The sequence below is a fragment of the Oryza glaberrima genome, chromosome 5 (assembly GCF_000147395.1).
Source record: "Oryza glaberrima chromosome 5, OglaRS2, whole genome shotgun sequence".
Lineage (NCBI taxonomy): Eukaryota > Viridiplantae > Streptophyta > Magnoliopsida > Poales > Poaceae > Oryza > Oryza glaberrima.
In genome coordinates this window covers 19,320,983-19,337,629 of record NC_068330.1, presented here as the reverse complement: position 1 = coordinate 19,337,629, position 16,647 = coordinate 19,320,983, and the positions used below count along the sequence as shown (strand labels likewise).

Below are 16,647 nucleotides of genomic sequence, written 5' to 3'. Positions count from 1 at the left end.
TAATAGAAGCAGCAAAATGACCAGAACGTCATGCTAACTGCTTAACAACCAAAGACGCAAAGTATCACCAACCCTGCTACTATCCAAACGGCAAAGTTCAAAAAATATTTTATGTTTTCGTGCTGTTTCCATTCAGCCATCCATATCCCCATATATGGTCCATTCCCGTAGACACATATACAACACTCCTACTTCTAATAAATTCTCTAATTTCTCCATCCTTCTGAAGTACATAATGTCACCGAAAGTGGGGCCCAAAGATCATAGGACCCTCCGTCCAGTGACTATAAGCAGGGGCATGCGATTTGCTTGTATAGTTCGAAGGCATGGCATCTTTGATTGAGTTGATCTCAACTGAAAGCTAGAACAGTAGGGATGTGAGTGACTTTCTTCTGACTAAACCAAGCATGATGCTACCCTCTCTTTGAACTTTGAAGCCCTGAAAGAGAAAAGGGGATTAGCTAGCAGTGGTTAGGCGTCAACCGTCCCACAATGGCAATAATTAACAAAGGAACAATCCATACACTGTACTGCTAGCATACTAACAACATCAATTAAGTCCCAGATAGTCTTTGTAACCTCTAAGCAAGGTGTGATTAAGGCCCCGTTTAGTTCGCGAAATGAAAATTTTTGGGTGTCACATCGGACGTTTGACCGGATGTCGGAAGGGGTTTTCGGACACGAATAAAAAAAACTAATTTCATGACTCGCATGGAAACCGCGAGACGAATCTTTTGAGCATAATTAATCCGTCATTAGCACATGTGGATTACTGTAGTACTTATGGCTAATCATGGACTAATTAGGCTCAAAAGATTCGTCTCGCAATTTCGCCTCTAACTGTGCAATTAGTTTTTGTTTTTATCTATATTTAATGCTTTAAGCATTAAAAATTCGATGTGATGTTTTTGGAAAAAACTTTCTGGAAACTAAAAAGGGCCTAATTGTTAAGTCATTTCTAGCTAACAAGTGCCTTTGGAGCCAGGCTTGATACCTACTCTCTTGGTCCTAGGCTGTTAGCTGCATGCTCAGTCTTTCTACTCCCACTGAGTATTGAAACACTCCTGCTGCATGCACAGCAAACAAATAATCAGTCCAACAGAAGCATATATGTATAGTGAATGCTAGTAGTGATTTGGGTGCAGTAACTAAAGATGGTTTGGTTGGTGACCTCTACCACACTTTCCTCAGACATTTGTTGCATTTGATATGTATTGTAAAAGATAAGATAGCAGACAATTACTGGAGCTTTGCAACCAATTATTAATGGAAAGCAGCCAAGCAAGATGGCAAAAGGAAAACAATGACATGCATGTATGAACAATGGTGTCCATATATGTAATAGCAGTGTGCAGAGCAGAAGAATCTTCCGAATTATAAGAGGAAGTAGGAACTCTAGCTAGCTTGCGTCTCCATAAATTCAGACAGCAACCAATGGAAGGCTATAAATTAACGGAGAGAGGCGAGGTGTACTAGCAACCGATATTACAGTCTATAATGGCTAGAGATTTTCTAGCAAGTACGTACTTGCAGCACATTTAGTGGCGATGACAGTACTACATGTGTACAAGCACGTATTGATGCAAAGGCACACTGTGGATGTCGTAGCAGCAGCATTGTCATTACTAAAGCGTGAAAAGAATCAGGTCGAGTTAATGCCATGGCTGATATATAGGTAGGCTTTGCAGGATAGAGGATTCAATATAATCACGCAGAATAAATGTATGTAAATAGGGCCATATGTTGTGGCGTCATGGACGTCGATTGGCGAACACTCAAACCAAATGTTGTGGTAAGAAATTAATGCCTCAAAACATGATGATTAAGATGAGTAGGAGCAGATAAAAACAGGAGCAACATTTCGTGACAAAGAGACGAGGAGACACTAGAATCATGGCAAGGATTAGGTTGCAGGTTTAGCTCGATCGCGCCATGATTGCAACGCAGGATGGCAACGTACCGGAGGCAGACATGTCGAAGACGATCAAGCTAAGACCTACATTAAAACTGTACTGACGGCGCAGGGCTGCAAGCAAGATCATGGAATCCTCTAGATTTATTTCACTATACAGGGCTAGCTACCTATAGCTTTGTACTCCTTCCGTCCCAAAATATAGTAATTTTTTTATGGATGGAACATATCATAGTACTACAAATCTAAACAAGAGGCATATCCAGATTCATAGTACTAGGATATATCCCATCCAACCAAAAGTTGTTATATTTTGGGACAGAGGGAATAGTCGTCATGAAGTGGCATGTGCATATGGCAGCTACCCAATTTATCATCGTTCATCGTTGTTGTAGGCATCATTTTAAAAGGGGATTACCTGTAAGGATTTGAAGCGAAATTAGAAAACGCGTACTCTTTATAAACGGTGGATGGTGAAATGAAACTGAGTTTACTCGAGGGAATTGCATTTTGTAAAGTTCATAAGTTAATTTTGAAAAGTTCTCTAAGAAATACGAACGAAGAAAGGTTTTGCAAAAGGTGTACCGTTTAAAAGCTTGGGAAGTGCACCATGATAATCCATAATACATAAGCTACCGAAAACATGCGTGTGTTGCAATTGTCTCGGTGATAATTGCGTTGCATTTGTTAAAATGTAAGTAGATAATGCCGCAGCCTTTTAACAAGATATGATCATTTACTGATTGTGAACTGTAGTCTCTGTGGTCTCTTTCGTCTCGGTCTTTGTGGTCTTGGAGTCCATTCTTCAGGAAGGCTGGTTGTGGTCTGTTGTTGGCACCGTAGGTTTTGAAGACTTGTTGGGACATTAGGGTGGCTCCACCGTTTTTTCCTCCCTCTATATAGGAGCAGTTTTTTCGTTAGCAGTTCTTTTTTCGTTTCCTTTCCGTGTTCTTTTTTTTTCTTCCATTCCCCTGGCAAGTGTCTCCATGGCCTGTTACGTTGTATATTAAAATCTTGCTCTCTTCTAATATGATGACATGTAATTTTTTTACGCGTTTGCGAAAAAAAAAATGTAGTATTTCAGATGTCCAGGAACAAGATGAGCATTTCTTCAAAACAAAAACAAAACCAAGGTGAGCATTAGTTCTGCAAGTCTGCACCTGTGATACACAGCCTAGTCTTGTCGAGCTCCCACAGTTTAGTTGGATTAATACATTATACATGCTGAATATTTTTGAAACATCTAACCAGGGCCAACCAGGCAACCACCATTGGAGAAATTCACTAAAAGATGAGGAACTACTGTACTACCATATCAGATGTCAATCGAGCACTACGAGGACTAAAGACAACCTAGGGTACCCAAAAGAATTCTGTTATGTGCTATCCACTTTGCAGAAGTTTGTAGTTTCTTTTGGGTGAAATTGTAGCAGAGGTTCAAGTGTTTTCAGTCAGGCAAAGTGGTCCAGGTCACACGAGCGGTTGCTGTTGCAGAAGAAAGCATAAGCTAAGACCAAGCCCAATTACCAGGCTGTAACACGCCCGGCAAAAGGAAAGGCCCAAGTTTGGCCCTCCTTTGAAACTAGGAACCCGTCGCTAGAGCCAGATTCTGACATTCTGACGAGCGATTTGGTCCACCACTACGAATGCTTATTCTCCAGGAAATTCTTCTGTTTCTTTGTTACTGTCTAACTGATCGATTGAAATGTTTCATTTTGTTTGGAGTAACAAGGTTTTTGAGCTAAACAATTGCGAATTTGTGTTGTCCCACAAGCCCAAGACGATACAAGAAGCCTTCGGTACAGGAGCTTTAAAGCAAACGGCCCACACAAATTCTAGATGCGAACGGCTGTAATTTTTTTCGATAGAGCAGGAGAAAAATTACAAGATTACAATTCTGAAAGGTCGTAAGCACAAAAAGAAATGTAAATTTGCAACACTGAAACGATTTCAGCAACCATCGACGATAAAATCCATGATCAAAATGCAGCAATGAGCAAGCCAGGTCCAGTGATCCGTGTGATGAAGAGAAGCCCGGAGAAGTCCCAGTGTTGCTTAACAGCAGATATCGCCAGGTCAGGTAAAACTTGTGGAGCAGCTGAAGTCCTTTATCTTGAGTTCTTGTCAAACAAGTTCAGATTGTAGAGTCTAAACTACTTCTGTTACAACTTACAGTACAGGTTACAGCATATTCAAGAAGAATACCAGGTCCTGCCAATCTTACAAATCACACATGTTTAGGCTCCATTTGGATCGGAGAATTTTACAATGTTTCCAAAGGAATTTTGTAGTGTTTTCCAAACCAATGTTAAAAAAAAGAAGGTACACTGAATCATTTGTCTCAATGCAGATCATGGCCAAATTCAAGATAACTTCCAGGTATTGACAAACATGTTTAAAGGAATACATACAGTCAAATTCAGTATGGTGAATCCTATCTACAAGTTGCCATGATAGAATTTTGCTTTAACGGGGATATGGTAAAACAATCAAAGCATTCCTAGTTTGCAGGCTTACAGCCCATTCCAAAAAACAAAACCAACATGCATAACATCAGAATTCCAGTGCTAATCAAGATCAAACTCATACTTGTTGAAATTGTCTGCATAAAACGCTGGAACCAGAACAGGGTGATAAACTGATCATAGCATTCTTAACAGTAGACAGGTTCCTGAATCCTGACACGAGTTTTTTTTGCAGGTTATTCAGCTTTGCACATTGTGGAGAAGATTTGCCCAGCACCATCTCACTTCATCTTTGCTTCTGTAAAGAGAACATGCTTGTTAACTCGTGGATCATACTTCCTAAATTCAAGCTTCTCTGTGATCCGACGAGGATTCTTGCGCTTCACATAGAAAAACCCGGTTCCAGCTGCTGAAACAAGCCTGATAAAAATCGACGCACGCTTTGCCTTCCCCATATACCTGGTGGCTATCAAGCCACAGAAAGAAGCTGAAATCAGTATTCGCGAGAGGAACCCAAGAAGCATAAAGGCAAAGCCAAAAATCAACCACAAATCCACGAGAGGAATCAAGAAGCATAAAGGCAAAGCCAAAAAAAATCAACCACAAATCCACAAATTAAAGCAGAATCGCGAGAAAGGAAAAGCAGGAGCAACTCAGACTACATATTCCCCCAATGATTTCTTCACTGGTAATAACCTCATAGTGCAAGGATGAGTGTGGATGTAAACATCACTGGTGCTCTCAGGCTTCAGAAAACGAAAACAAACAGCAGCTGAAATCTCCAGCCGCGTCATCAGCTCAGTAGAAAAGAATGATCCAAGGAGAGGATCAACAGAGCATCTCAGACTACATATTCCCCCAATTTTTTCTTCACCGGTGACCTCATAGTGCAAGGATGAGTTTAGATGGATGTAACATCACCGATGCTCTCGGAGAAAAAAAAGGAACACTGAAGAGGAGGAGGAGGGGGCAGCGAACAAATACCTCGTCGGGCACGGAACTTACGTTGTCGCCGAACCGGTTCTTGTACAGCACAGCGGCTTGGCCGCGGCGGCGCGCCGACGAGGTTTTGGAGGAGGAGGCGGCGGCGGAAGCCCTAAACCTAACACTCCTACAGTAAAGGCGGAAGAACGCGGTGGGCCAGCAGTGTTTTATACTAATAATGGGCCTTTAGTTTAGTATCGGGCTTTATGTCATTTTAAGCTTTTTGAGTGGGAATAAGTCTATTTTATCTCCCTCATCTCTTGCCCTTCATCGAATAAACCAGGTATAACGACTACCTCATCTCCGAAAACCTTATAGCTTATTTGGCATCCACGTGGCACATTGACTGATTCTTCATCCCACGTGGCATCTAGATGGCATTCACAATAAAAAGAATAGGTGGGACCCACGTGGGGCCACCTATCACCCCTCCCATCTCTCTTTCATCTCCTCATATCTCACAGCCTCACGCGCCTTCCATCGGCTCGAGCGGCGGCGGCGGGTGTTGGGGAGGAGCTCGTCGGGAGGGCGCGGCGGGCCAGGCGCGGGGGAGGGGCTCGCCGGGATGCCGCAGCCGGCCGGACGCGGGAGAGGAGCTCGTCGGGAGGCCACGGCCGGCCAGCCGCCGGGGAGCTCATCGGGTGGTTGCGGCCCACCGAGCGCAGAGGAGGAGCTCGCTGGGATGAGAAGGGCGCCACTGCCGCCGGGCACGCTGCTCAAGAGCCTCGCCTAGTTCGTCTTCGCCGCCTTCGGGAAGGTTAGCATGAAGCCATCTCTTACACCCCCTCCCTGGTGACACGGGGGTAGGAGTAGATGAGTCACGTCTTCAAGCCCTCCGAGGCCACCCCCGACTAATGTTCGCCGCCATCGGCTGGCCGAATCAGCCTCCGCGCGTGCGGCTACGAGAAAGAGATAGAAGGGACATGGGAAGAAGAAGATAAGAAAAAATGGGGCTGACAAGTGGACTCCACCATTTTTTTATTTTAGCATTTGTCACTTACATGTGGGACCCACTTCTATTTTCAATCGCTTTGATGACCTGGCTGCCACATCAGCATAAACCACTTACAGAACCACCTGTGGAATTGATTTGCACCGGTTTTTAAAAAAATTATTTGGTTGAGGGATGTTATTGGACGAAGGGCAAGAGATGTGGGACTTATTCCTTTTGAGTGAAATTTATGGGCCCAAATAAGCTTATAGAGACATAATGGGCCAATCCAGATCCAGATGAAGGATGCAATCGGCATTTCGACGCCCGTATTTGTCATGCTCCGCTCTGGTCAGTGGCTCGTGTATGCTCAAACAAATTTCACCGAGGAAAAGACCAAAATTCGTAAAATACAGTCAAAATAACTTTGTGCAAAATGTTCCTCAGGATGGGCAATTAAGAGCAAGCACTTCGATAACGTTGGAAATAAGCCTCAAGAGTTCCATATGCATTGTACAGAACTAGGAATTGTAGTGTTCGGAAGGAGGGGTTGGCAACCCTTCTCCCCGGTATACAAAACGAAGCTCATATTATTACATGATTAATTAAGTATTAACTAATTTTTTTTTTAAAAAAAGGATCAAGCAAACAAAAGAACAAGAAATATGCCAATTTACAGAACAGAGACCAACTAAAGATATGGAATAAGTTCACCTTACGTCCCTCAATTTATTGCCGAGTCCAAAATTCGTCCCTTCAGTTCAAAATCGGGTACAATGCATCCTTTAACTTATAAAACCGTGCAAACGAGGTCCCTCGGACAATATTGTTCCCGGTTCTGGCTGACGTTGCGCTACGTGGCTCCTTTGACTAGATCTTCGTCCCACGTGGCATTGACATGGCGCTTACGTGGCAATTTGATTAAAAAATAAAAACCCGTGGGACCCACATATCAGTTTCACACACAAAATAATAAAAAATGGCGGGACCCACGTCGGCCCCACATGTCATCCTTACTCCTCTCTCTTCTCTCTATCCCCCCTCTATCTCTCCCTTGCTCTGCAGTCTGCAAGGAGCGGTGGCGAGCGGCGGCGCGTGACGACGACGGGGCGGCGGGCAGGCGGATAGCTCGCGGGAGTCGAGGTCGTCCGGGGAACCGGTGACGGCGACCTTGGATCCCGGCGGTGAGGACGCGCTCAGCCGTTGCGCACCTCTCCCTTCGCCTATCACCATCGAGCCCCCACCCACGGTGCCTGGCCATCCCCGGCGAGGAGCTCTATTTTCGGTGGGTGTCGGCCGGGTTGGAGCGGTGGAGGTCGTTCTCGGCAACGATGCCGCCATCTCCACCCCTCCACCACCGCTGCCGACCCCCCATCCTCCTAACTACCGACCCCTCCCCGGCATCTAGAAAATCCTCGCCCGACCTCGTCAACAAGAGCGATGAGCGGCGAGCAGCGGCGGGAGGAGATAACCCGCCACAGCTGTCGCGCTCGCCAGAAACCTCCTTCTTTGCCTCCTCCTCCTCCAGCCACCTCCGCCGCCCGCGGCCCGCGGCCTGCCGCTGCCGACCCCTCCCCGGCATCGAGAAAATCCTCGCCCGACCTCAGCAACAAGAGCGACGAGCGACCAACGGCGGTGGGAGGAGATAACCCGCCACAACTGCCGCGCTGGCCGGCGACCTTCTCTGCCTCTTCCTTCTTTGGGCACCTCTGCCGCCTGCGGCCTGCCGCCGGCATGCTTTGGCCGCTGTTGTCATCGGAGGCGGTGAGGACTTAGACAATGACTGTGAGGTGGCGCCGCGGCGCGATGAGGAAGAAGAGGGAAAGTTGAGTGAGGGGAGGATATGACATGTGGGGCCCACGTGAGCCTCACAATTTTTTAATTTTTTTTGTGTGTAGCTGACATGTGGGCCCATGGTTTTTGTTATTTTTCCGAGATATAATTGCCACATAAGCGCCATGTCAATGCCACGTGGAACGGAGACCTAGTCAAACCAACCACGAAGGCGCCACGTCAGACAAAACCGTCTTCCAAAATCCAAAATGCCGAGAGACCTCGTTTGCACCGGTTAGTTCAGGGACCGGTTGTATCTGGTTTTGAGATTCGGTGTAAAATGAAGGGACCCAAGATGAACTTATTCCAAAGAGTATTATGTTTGATGAGGCCCAATATTGGTTGGGCCGTAATGGGGCTGCGGATGACGTGCGGCCTGTGTTAAATCTGTTAATTGTGCTGGAACTGGACTTTGGCTGACGCGCGGCCCGTGTCTTTCGGAAGGAGAAGGGCCTCTCCGGCTGCCGGTCTCCGTGTGTGTCGGAGAAGCGCCCCGCGCCGCCGCCGGATCGCCGCCGGCTCTCCCGCTACTCTTCCGGGAGTGGCCGAGTGGGGTACCCGATTCCGGCAGGTTTGTATTCCTCGCCTCGTCCGAACCCCGCCGCCGCGTCGTGGCCGTGGTCAGTGCCGGATTCCGACTGCTCGCTGAGCTCGCTCAGGCCCGTCATGGCACACTCGCATCCCCCGACCACCTCCGCTCGTCCCGATTCCTCTGCGTCTGCGGCCTCCTCTCCGCCGTCTTCGACTTCCGCCTCGACACTGCCTCCTGCCTCGGTAAACGTCTCATGGGGTGAAGCCACCTTCCTTAGACGGTTTTCCTTTTGTTTTCATGCATTTCTTTGTTTCTAATTTGTTTCTGAAACTCACAATGATTCCTCCTAGAGGATAGTGCAGATGCAGATGCAGATGCCACTGCAACAAAGAACATACTTTTACAAGAAGCTAATCTGATGTGCATGACATTGGCACATTGCTAGATTACAAAGAATTATTGATCTGACCTAAGCTACTGAAATATTTGTCTGTCATTCTATACTGATAGTGTGGCTTGTTCCATTACTGTTATGAATCCATCCAGATGTAAGATGCCCACTACAACGAATCAGATAACGTCAAGAACAGGGGAAGTGTGTATGGACTAACTACAATCAGCCTCCATGAAGAGTTTTCCTTCTGGCTGTTCCTATAATCGATGATACATTTAATTCTTCAACTACTTCAGAATCTCATCTTCCTTCCTTGGATGAACATTTCTTTGAAAATGCAGCACTTCTTGGCCCCACGCCCTGAACTACGAGTGTTGTCAGTCTAGGATAAATAATCAAAATGACCGGTCTCTGTCAGTTTACTAGGACTTCCACTTTGATGCAATCTGTGACTTGTGAGGAAGTGTCATCTCCATCCTTAATGCAGCTGCGAAACTATTTTCCTTTGAAGACTGTACAATTCATGTCTTTTTGAAGACTGAATCATCTCCCTTTGAGATTAATCTATTTTATCTAGTCTTTTGTACCTTTCTGCAGAGGCACCCAGGGATAGGATTTGAATAGAAGTATTCCTCTTGCCTTGGACTTTCACCAGGTAATCTGTCATATGGACCTCCAAGTCTGTTTTCATGATGCTTCTTCACTTCACTTTGGAATTCATTCCAGTCCATGGAACCTTCATCCAGCTTATCAATGAGCTCTACAAACTTCAGCCTACAGATAAAAATATATATATTGTAAGTTGAAAACCAGAAAAAAAAAACTTGACCTGTATGAAGGTACATACCTATCAGGGTTTATAGTTTTCCGGAATCCTTCAAATCTTCTGTGACCCTGCACCGCTCTGGCCATATTTCCGTCATATGTATATACAAAAACATCACTCTGAAGAGCTACTATATAATCCACAGCAGCTAGCCTGTTCTGATACAACTCAAGAGGTTCTAATTCATCTGCTGTGGCTAGACTGTAGTGTGTGTAGATGTTCGGGTATTCAAGTTTTAATGCATCCATGCTATGTGCGCCGTATATTTCACCAGCCACAATGTATATCTTTGTGGTGGAAGGATACCCCATAGCTTTGAGGAAGACCGCAGCTTCACGAGGAGTCATGGGACAACCGCCTTGGAGTCGCTTCTCCTCACTGTTGATCTCCTTCTCCTTCCAGTGTCTCACTTTGAGTCGCATGTCCGTCAGTTCATCTGCCTCATGTACTGTCAAGTTGTGATTGCAACCAGTGAAGGACAGCATGTCTTTCTCATATCTGTAAATCAATCAACAAAGCAAAATGGAAGATTGCTGATCTGTAAACGGTTTCTTTGCAGGAAATGACGTAAGGTGGTCTCTGAATGTTTTGAATTTTCATTACCTTAAATGAAGTGCAATATAATGATCCATTCCATTTCTCAGTCTATCTACCAGGGTGCGACCGAGCTCCTCTATCTCCTTCCTATATTGAAGTGCTTTGTAATTTGCACGACAACGGACACGTTGGAGGGAAGGAGCAAGACCATTATTGACTATACGTGAATCTGTGTGAGTAAACCTCACTACTTTGTACTTCCTTAGTATCCTTGAAAAATCTCTGTAATAGGAAGCCTGCAAAATGGAGCTATCAATTCATTAGCTTGCTCATATTTCCTGAATTTCTAAGCTATGCAATTGCAGGAACAAATGTTTTTGAACACCTACCCTGGACCAGGAGGTAGGTGCTCTCATATAGGGTTTCACCCTTTTGTAAGTTGGTGGAAGGGAATCCACGATTACAATATCTTCCTTTAATATTTCCTTGAAGTGCTCAACATTGAATATATCTTTGAAATCACTATATTCAAGGACTTATGGTCAGTTTACTTGATGTTTTATAAGGGCATGAGGGATGATCCTTGAGTAGAAAAGGTACAGACCTTGGATCAGTCCAGAATGACTGATGATCTAGAGTGGGAATTACTAGTGATGCATTCATGATCTTTGCCACTGCAACCATATCACTTATCTGTAAGAATAATTTCGAAGGAGTATGGGTTAGCTGAAAAGCGTTGCATGTTAAACCGTTTAAATAGATACGTACACCCATTCTCATCTGATTTAGCCCCCCGTTTGCATCAACAATTAGATAACCGACAGTTGCATTGTTAGTCCCTGCAATAAGAGCACCCAACTAGAGAACATGAGCATGGAACTGGAGCTGGAACAGATTGAAGTGAAAGATATAGAGAGGGAAATTACTGCGCTGGTTCTTTGGGCGTTCAATGCATTGGCTATAACCCTCACTGTCTGGCTTCATCCATATCTCAGGTATCTGTCGATGTTATAAAGGAAACTCGAGTAAATTCAGGCCGCACAGCACGGCATTTGAATGGATGTCTTGCTTTCGTGAATGAAATTTCTTGTCTGAACATAAGCACAATATTGCTTTCGGACAGTCTCTGCCAGCTCTGTCCTAAACCTATACAGCCATAAATCTTGATGTCCCTACCACTACCAGGTAAGGAAGGGTTTCTCAATATATATTCTGACTCAAAACGATCGCCTAAGAGAACCGCCGATTGGGTAAATATGAATCTTACGAAGTCTATCAATCACAAACCCCAAAAGAAGAGCATTACAATATTAAGCTGTCTGATGGAAAATTACGTCCCTTTTTAGTCAATTAAACTCAGTTGTGCAATAAAACTTAACATTAGTTTAGAGAACAGAAATGTGATATTGATTAATATTTTACCAGCAAAACTCTTTCTGTTTATGCACTAAAACCTTTTTCACACCTTGAAATGCATCACTTGACAATTACAAGTGAAAGCAACCTCAACGGCACCAACCGCAGGTCACTCAGGTCCTAACATCTCATTACGAGTGACTACTAGCTTGCGAGGCCGCAATTGCCCAACAGCGACCAGAAAAAAAAGAACTAAAGCGATGCGTCTTATTTGCAGAGACAAATAAACAGCGGAAAGAACAAGGAAATCATTTGCACAAAAGCAGTCGAGAGATAAATGCCTTAAATGGGATGCTTTGTTTCTAGACTCTGAAACTAACGTCATAATGTCATATAGTCTCTGCCTCCCTTTTTTTTATGCCAATGAATCACGCTAGCAACAAATACAAGCAAATATCCTTGTCGTTATCATCCATCCTTTCTCTCATATACTCAATCCTCAGCTGGCCTAGATGCAAGCACACCTCTGTATCTTCTTTTTCTTCTTTTTTTTCCCTTTGGACCAATGTTTTGTAACCAAAAAAAATGGTTTTGATTAGACATTGACTAAAAAATGCTTTTAGATTAGAACATTAGTCCCATTTGATCAGAAAAGAAACACACTTCAGAGAGTTCATTGAATTCCCAGAGTAAAACCAAGAGCAGGTGTGATTATGTCGGAGTAGTTATTACCGACTAAATGATCTTGGTAATAAAAGAGTGTCGATCAAGTGAAGTAAGAGTTGATCGAGTGATTAACGGCGAGTGCACGTACGCACCGGCGGGTCGGGCGGGCGGCGCGTGAGAGCCGTCAGGTTCTCCTCCGTCCACCCCATCACGTCGGCGTCGGCCACCTCCACCTTCTTGACGAGCCTCCCGCCGTCGTCGCCGTCGCCGCCGCCGCCGCCGCCAACGGCGCCAGAGCCTGCGCCACCGCCACCGCCGCCGCTTCCGCCTCGCCGGTGCGATCCCAAGAACCCGACGACCGCGACGAGGCCGAGCAGGCACAGCACGACGCCCCTCATCCACGCCTGCCCGCCCGCCCCGACGACCCACGCGCGCTTCCTCCGCGCCAACAGCAGCGCCGCCCTCCCGCCGCCGCCGCAGGGCGTGACGGCCCCGACGACGGGGTGCCCGTGGCCGCACTCGTCGTCGTCCGCGAGGGCGGCGTCGGGCGCGACGCCGCCGCAGGCCGCGCAGTCGTCGGCCGCGGCGCCGTGCGCGTAGTCGACGCGCTCGATGTCGTTGAGGCGCCGCCGGTGCGGGACGGCCGGGTGGATGGGGCTGGTGGTCGACGACGGTGACGAGCAGGTGGTGGTGGTGGTGGTTGCCGTGGACGACGTCGTCGTCGCGGCCGTGGCCATAGCCTGCCTCCCGCGAACGTGCGGCCCTCGCTTAACCGCCCCGGTTAGGTCCGGCCGCGGGAGCCTAAGAATAGGATCCGCGTGGTGGCGCGTGGATGAATGGGAGAAAAGCCCGGGAACACAAAGAAAGAAACGGGAACTCACTCTGCTCTGCTCGCGAACCGCCGCTTCCCCCCAGCCAGCCAGCGCGCGATCCAGCGCCCGCGTGCGTGTTTCTTCCCCTCGCCGTGCGCGCGCGAGGCTGCGCTGCGCTGCAGCGTCTCGTCGCGTCCCGTGTGTACGTGCGCTGCAGCGTCGGTCTCCCTCGTACGCTCGTACGCAACGCGATCCACCGGGCGAGTCCCGCGCCTCGATCGAACGAATCGATCGATCTCACGCCGCGCGTGGCGTTGTTTCCGTGGGTTTTTAGTAGTGGGCGTCAGCTCGTATGCGCAGACGAATCGATCGTCTGCGCGCTGCGCGCATATACGTGACAGCCGCACCGGCGGCACCGCACCGCAACCTCTGCTTCGGCAACGTGAAGCTGTGCTACAATAGACTTGTACTAGTACTACATTGTAACTGAATTGTTACGAAAAGGTCGGTGACTACGCGCGCGGCCGCCCGATCGTGGCAATGGACGGCTATGATAAGACGGAGGGCGTTAGTTAGGTCGGGTTGATTGGGTTTGCCTTGGGACTACTTTGGTAGGATGACTCAGACATGGCACCTTTATATGGCAAGCATGCTCGAAGGTATATGGAATAATGGAAGGTTCTTTGTACTGTTTTTGTTTAAGAAATGCAGAAAGTGTACATGTGATCTGTATACGTTTGCGTTGTTGTGCGTCTTGTTTTTTTCTTTTCCTTATTATTTACCCCTTTTCTTTTGCTATCATGATCACTTGGAGTTGGAACTTGGGAGTGCTGAACAGTTACCCAAGAAACGGAAGCAGAGAGGCATCTACAATTTGACCCCGGGTGGACTGAAGACAGAAAGAGGTAAGGTGCAAGACTTTGCTTTCCAAAACACCAGAAAGGAGTCATGGAGATGATCGATTCAGAGCAGGGCTTGCAACGGTTTGGTCGTTTAGGTTGTACTCGGCACTCGGTACCCCTGCTAGACAAAGATGCCGGAAAGGGAATTCAGTTTGTGGGTAAGGCAAATTGGGCCAATGGGAATCTTACAACAATTTTGATCTAGAACATGCCATGTCTGTAATTTTAGCAACTTCGTGTGACGCACCAATTTTAATTTTTTTTTCATCTTTCTGATTGCAATATTCAATCTGCAGATTAAACAGTAAAAAAAACAATTTTCCTCTAACCGAAACAAGCTTTATATACATGACTTTGGATGGAAATAAGCTAGTGTCTTGTTGTATTTGTATAGTTTAATTTGTACCCATATCACAGTGTATCCCCCTATTTTATGAAAAATGTCACGTCTATGTATAATGTCTAAGACTACTTTCCTGATATGGTAGAGCATCAATAAGACAAATCCAAATCCAATTTACACCCACATGCATGTCGATGATCATCAAAGTATATCTTGGAACATGCAAACTAAGGGCTTGTTTGGATGGCACTAAAATTCTTAGTCCCTATCATATCGGATGTTTGACACTAATTACAAGTATTAAACGTAGACTATTGATAAAACTCATTTCATAACTCTGGCCTAATTTGCGAGACGAATCTATTGAACCTAATTAATTCATGATTAGCTTATGTGATGCTACAGTAAACATGTACTAATTATGAATTAATTAGGCTTAAAAATTTGTCTCACGAATTATCTTTCATTTATGCAATTAGTTTCGTAAGTAGTCTATGTTTAATACTTCAAATTAGTGTCAAACATCCGATGTGACAGGGACTGGTCCCTGAATCTAAACACCACCTAAACCTTCACAAATCAGCCTCATTCTACAAACATGCATGCATTTTCATCATCTCGAACTTGATGGGTCCACTTACCTTAGCTAGCTAGAGCCGCACATAAGAAATGTTTTGTCACTTTTTGAGGCACAGGAAAAGGACTAGCTAATTAATTAAGCTAATTATGTGCCCTTGCATGCATGTATGGACCATATACATACTATGGTGGATCATAGCTAATTAAAACAGGTGCAAGATTTTCCATTGTGAGCTTTATGGCCAGTGGAGGTGGTCCAGCTGATGCATATGTTAGGACAGCACTTGTGTGCAAGCCCAACTAATTTTCAGCTGGAGTTTCGATGATTTGCAGTAGCAGGGACGAGGAGTTCGTTAGACGAGCAAGACCATGCACCGATCGTACGTTATAAATTTATGAGATTATTTATCCGTTTGCGACTAAGTCAGGTTTGGTTGCTCCGTTGCTGCTCTTGGCCGAGAAAAACTGATCAAACTAACCGTCCAGATCTTCGTATACGGCCTTGATTAGACATTATTTTACGTACGTACAGTACTCAGTACACTACTTTTGCAAACTCACTATTACAAAAATTCTCATAAGGACCGGCCATATAGGTACCAACCGGTACCTATAGATTTTTTCCCACCTTCACACGATGAAAAATATACAGAACCGACACCTTCCTTTAAACACTATAGGTGTCAATTTTAGGAAAAAAAAACCTACACCTATAATATAAAAATAGGTGTCGGTTCTTTTAAAAAATATGCACCTATTAAAAAAACGAAAAAGTACGTTTTACCCCTGTACTATTGCGGTTGACCGAAAAACCCCCCCGAACTCAAAAACCGGTCATTTCGTACCCCGAACTATTAAAACCGGATAGTTAACCCCCTTAAGCACGCATTGGGGCGGTTTTGACCGGAGTCGTGCGCACGTGGCAGTCCAACGTGGCAAGGCGGGCTGAGTCAGCATAGTCGCGCCTGGTTTATATACTTGACCCAGAAAAATTTCCCCTCCCTCCCTTTCTCTCTCTCCCTCCCAAAAATTTCCCTTTCTCTCGAAAACCCTAGCTAGCACAGGCGATCTCGTCGGCGACTCCGGTGAGGGTGGGCGGCGCACTCCATGCCGGCGAGTGAGCCGCGCCCAAGGCAACGAGGGTGGGACGCTCAAAGGCGACGGGGAGGGATCTCTGCGGCACGGTCGTGGCGGTCACGCTCTCCACATCGGCCAGCACCAGCTGCTTGTCGAGGAGGATGAAGTAAGAGCGACGCAGCTAGGCTTTGCAGGTATGTGATGTAGATCCTAGAAAAGTGTAGGATTTTTTTACTAGGGCATATGGAATTAGTTGGATGTGTGAGAGTTTGTTTTCCTTTGATTTTTGTAATTGATTTAGGCAAAAGGATTGATTGTGTACTGCCATTGCTATGTTGTTTTTAGGTTAAGAATGGATCCTCTAGAGTATTTACCTGTTAGATTTCACTTTGGTGGGGATTTCATTAACAATGGGAGGGAAACCTTTTATATTGGTGGATCTGAGGGGATGTCCTACATCGAACGTGATAAGGTCTCTCTGCCTGAGATAGTTGGACA

At 45.9% G+C, this 16,647-nt stretch overlaps 1 protein-coding gene, 1 long non-coding RNA gene and 2 other non-coding genes across 7 annotated transcripts; 1 reads left to right on the top strand and 3 right to left on the bottom strand.

Annotated features, from left to right (window-relative positions):
- Nucleotides 1-5,023: 5,023 nt before the first annotated feature.
- Nucleotides 5,024-5,119, bottom strand: LOC127775228 (small nucleolar RNA snoR26). Its single transcript, XR_008017905.1, has one exon. It is a non-coding gene; the product is annotated as a small nucleolar RNA snoR26 (small nucleolar RNA).
- A 92-nt stretch (nucleotides 5,120-5,211) lies between these two features.
- On the bottom strand, nucleotides 5,212-5,307 carry LOC127775227 (small nucleolar RNA snoR26). Its single transcript, XR_008017904.1, has one exon. It is a non-coding gene; the product is annotated as a small nucleolar RNA snoR26 (small nucleolar RNA).
- A 3,256-nt stretch (nucleotides 5,308-8,563) lies between these two features.
- On the top strand, nucleotides 8,564-10,900 carry LOC127774813 (uncharacterized). Of its 3 annotated transcripts, none has more exons than XR_008017817.1 (3): nucleotides 8,564-8,899; nucleotides 10,437-10,647; nucleotides 10,780-10,900. It is a non-coding gene; the product is annotated as an uncharacterized LOC127774813 (long non-coding RNA). The 3 variants fall into 3 exon arrangements; XR_008017816.1 differs by lacking the exon at nucleotides 8,564-8,899 and having other exon boundaries at nucleotides 10,308-10,449; nucleotides 10,522-10,647; XR_008017818.1 differs by lacking the exon at nucleotides 8,564-8,899 and having other exon boundaries at nucleotides 10,312-10,444; nucleotides 10,522-10,647.
- LOC127774812 (O-fucosyltransferase 19-like) lies at nucleotides 8,956-13,844 on the bottom strand. 2 transcript variants are annotated; one of them, XM_052301106.1, is made up of 9 exons: nucleotides 13,318-13,844; nucleotides 12,589-13,237; nucleotides 11,341-11,413; nucleotides 11,183-11,253; nucleotides 11,019-11,107; nucleotides 10,804-10,936; nucleotides 10,481-10,710; nucleotides 9,899-10,375; nucleotides 8,956-9,825 (listed from the first exon to the last, which is right to left on the bottom strand). In XM_052301106.1, the coding sequence occupies exons 2-9, from the start codon at nucleotides 13,171-13,173 to the stop codon at nucleotides 9,621-9,623; spliced, it is 1,863 nt and encodes a 620-aa protein (XP_052157066.1). In that variant the 5' UTR covers nucleotides 13,174-13,237; nucleotides 13,318-13,844; the 3' UTR covers nucleotides 8,956-9,620. The 2 variants fall into 2 exon arrangements, with proteins under 2 accessions (XP_052157066.1, XP_052157065.1); XM_052301105.1 differs by having other exon boundaries at nucleotides 12,589-13,844.
- Between the last annotated feature and the right edge of the window lie 2,803 nt (nucleotides 13,845-16,647).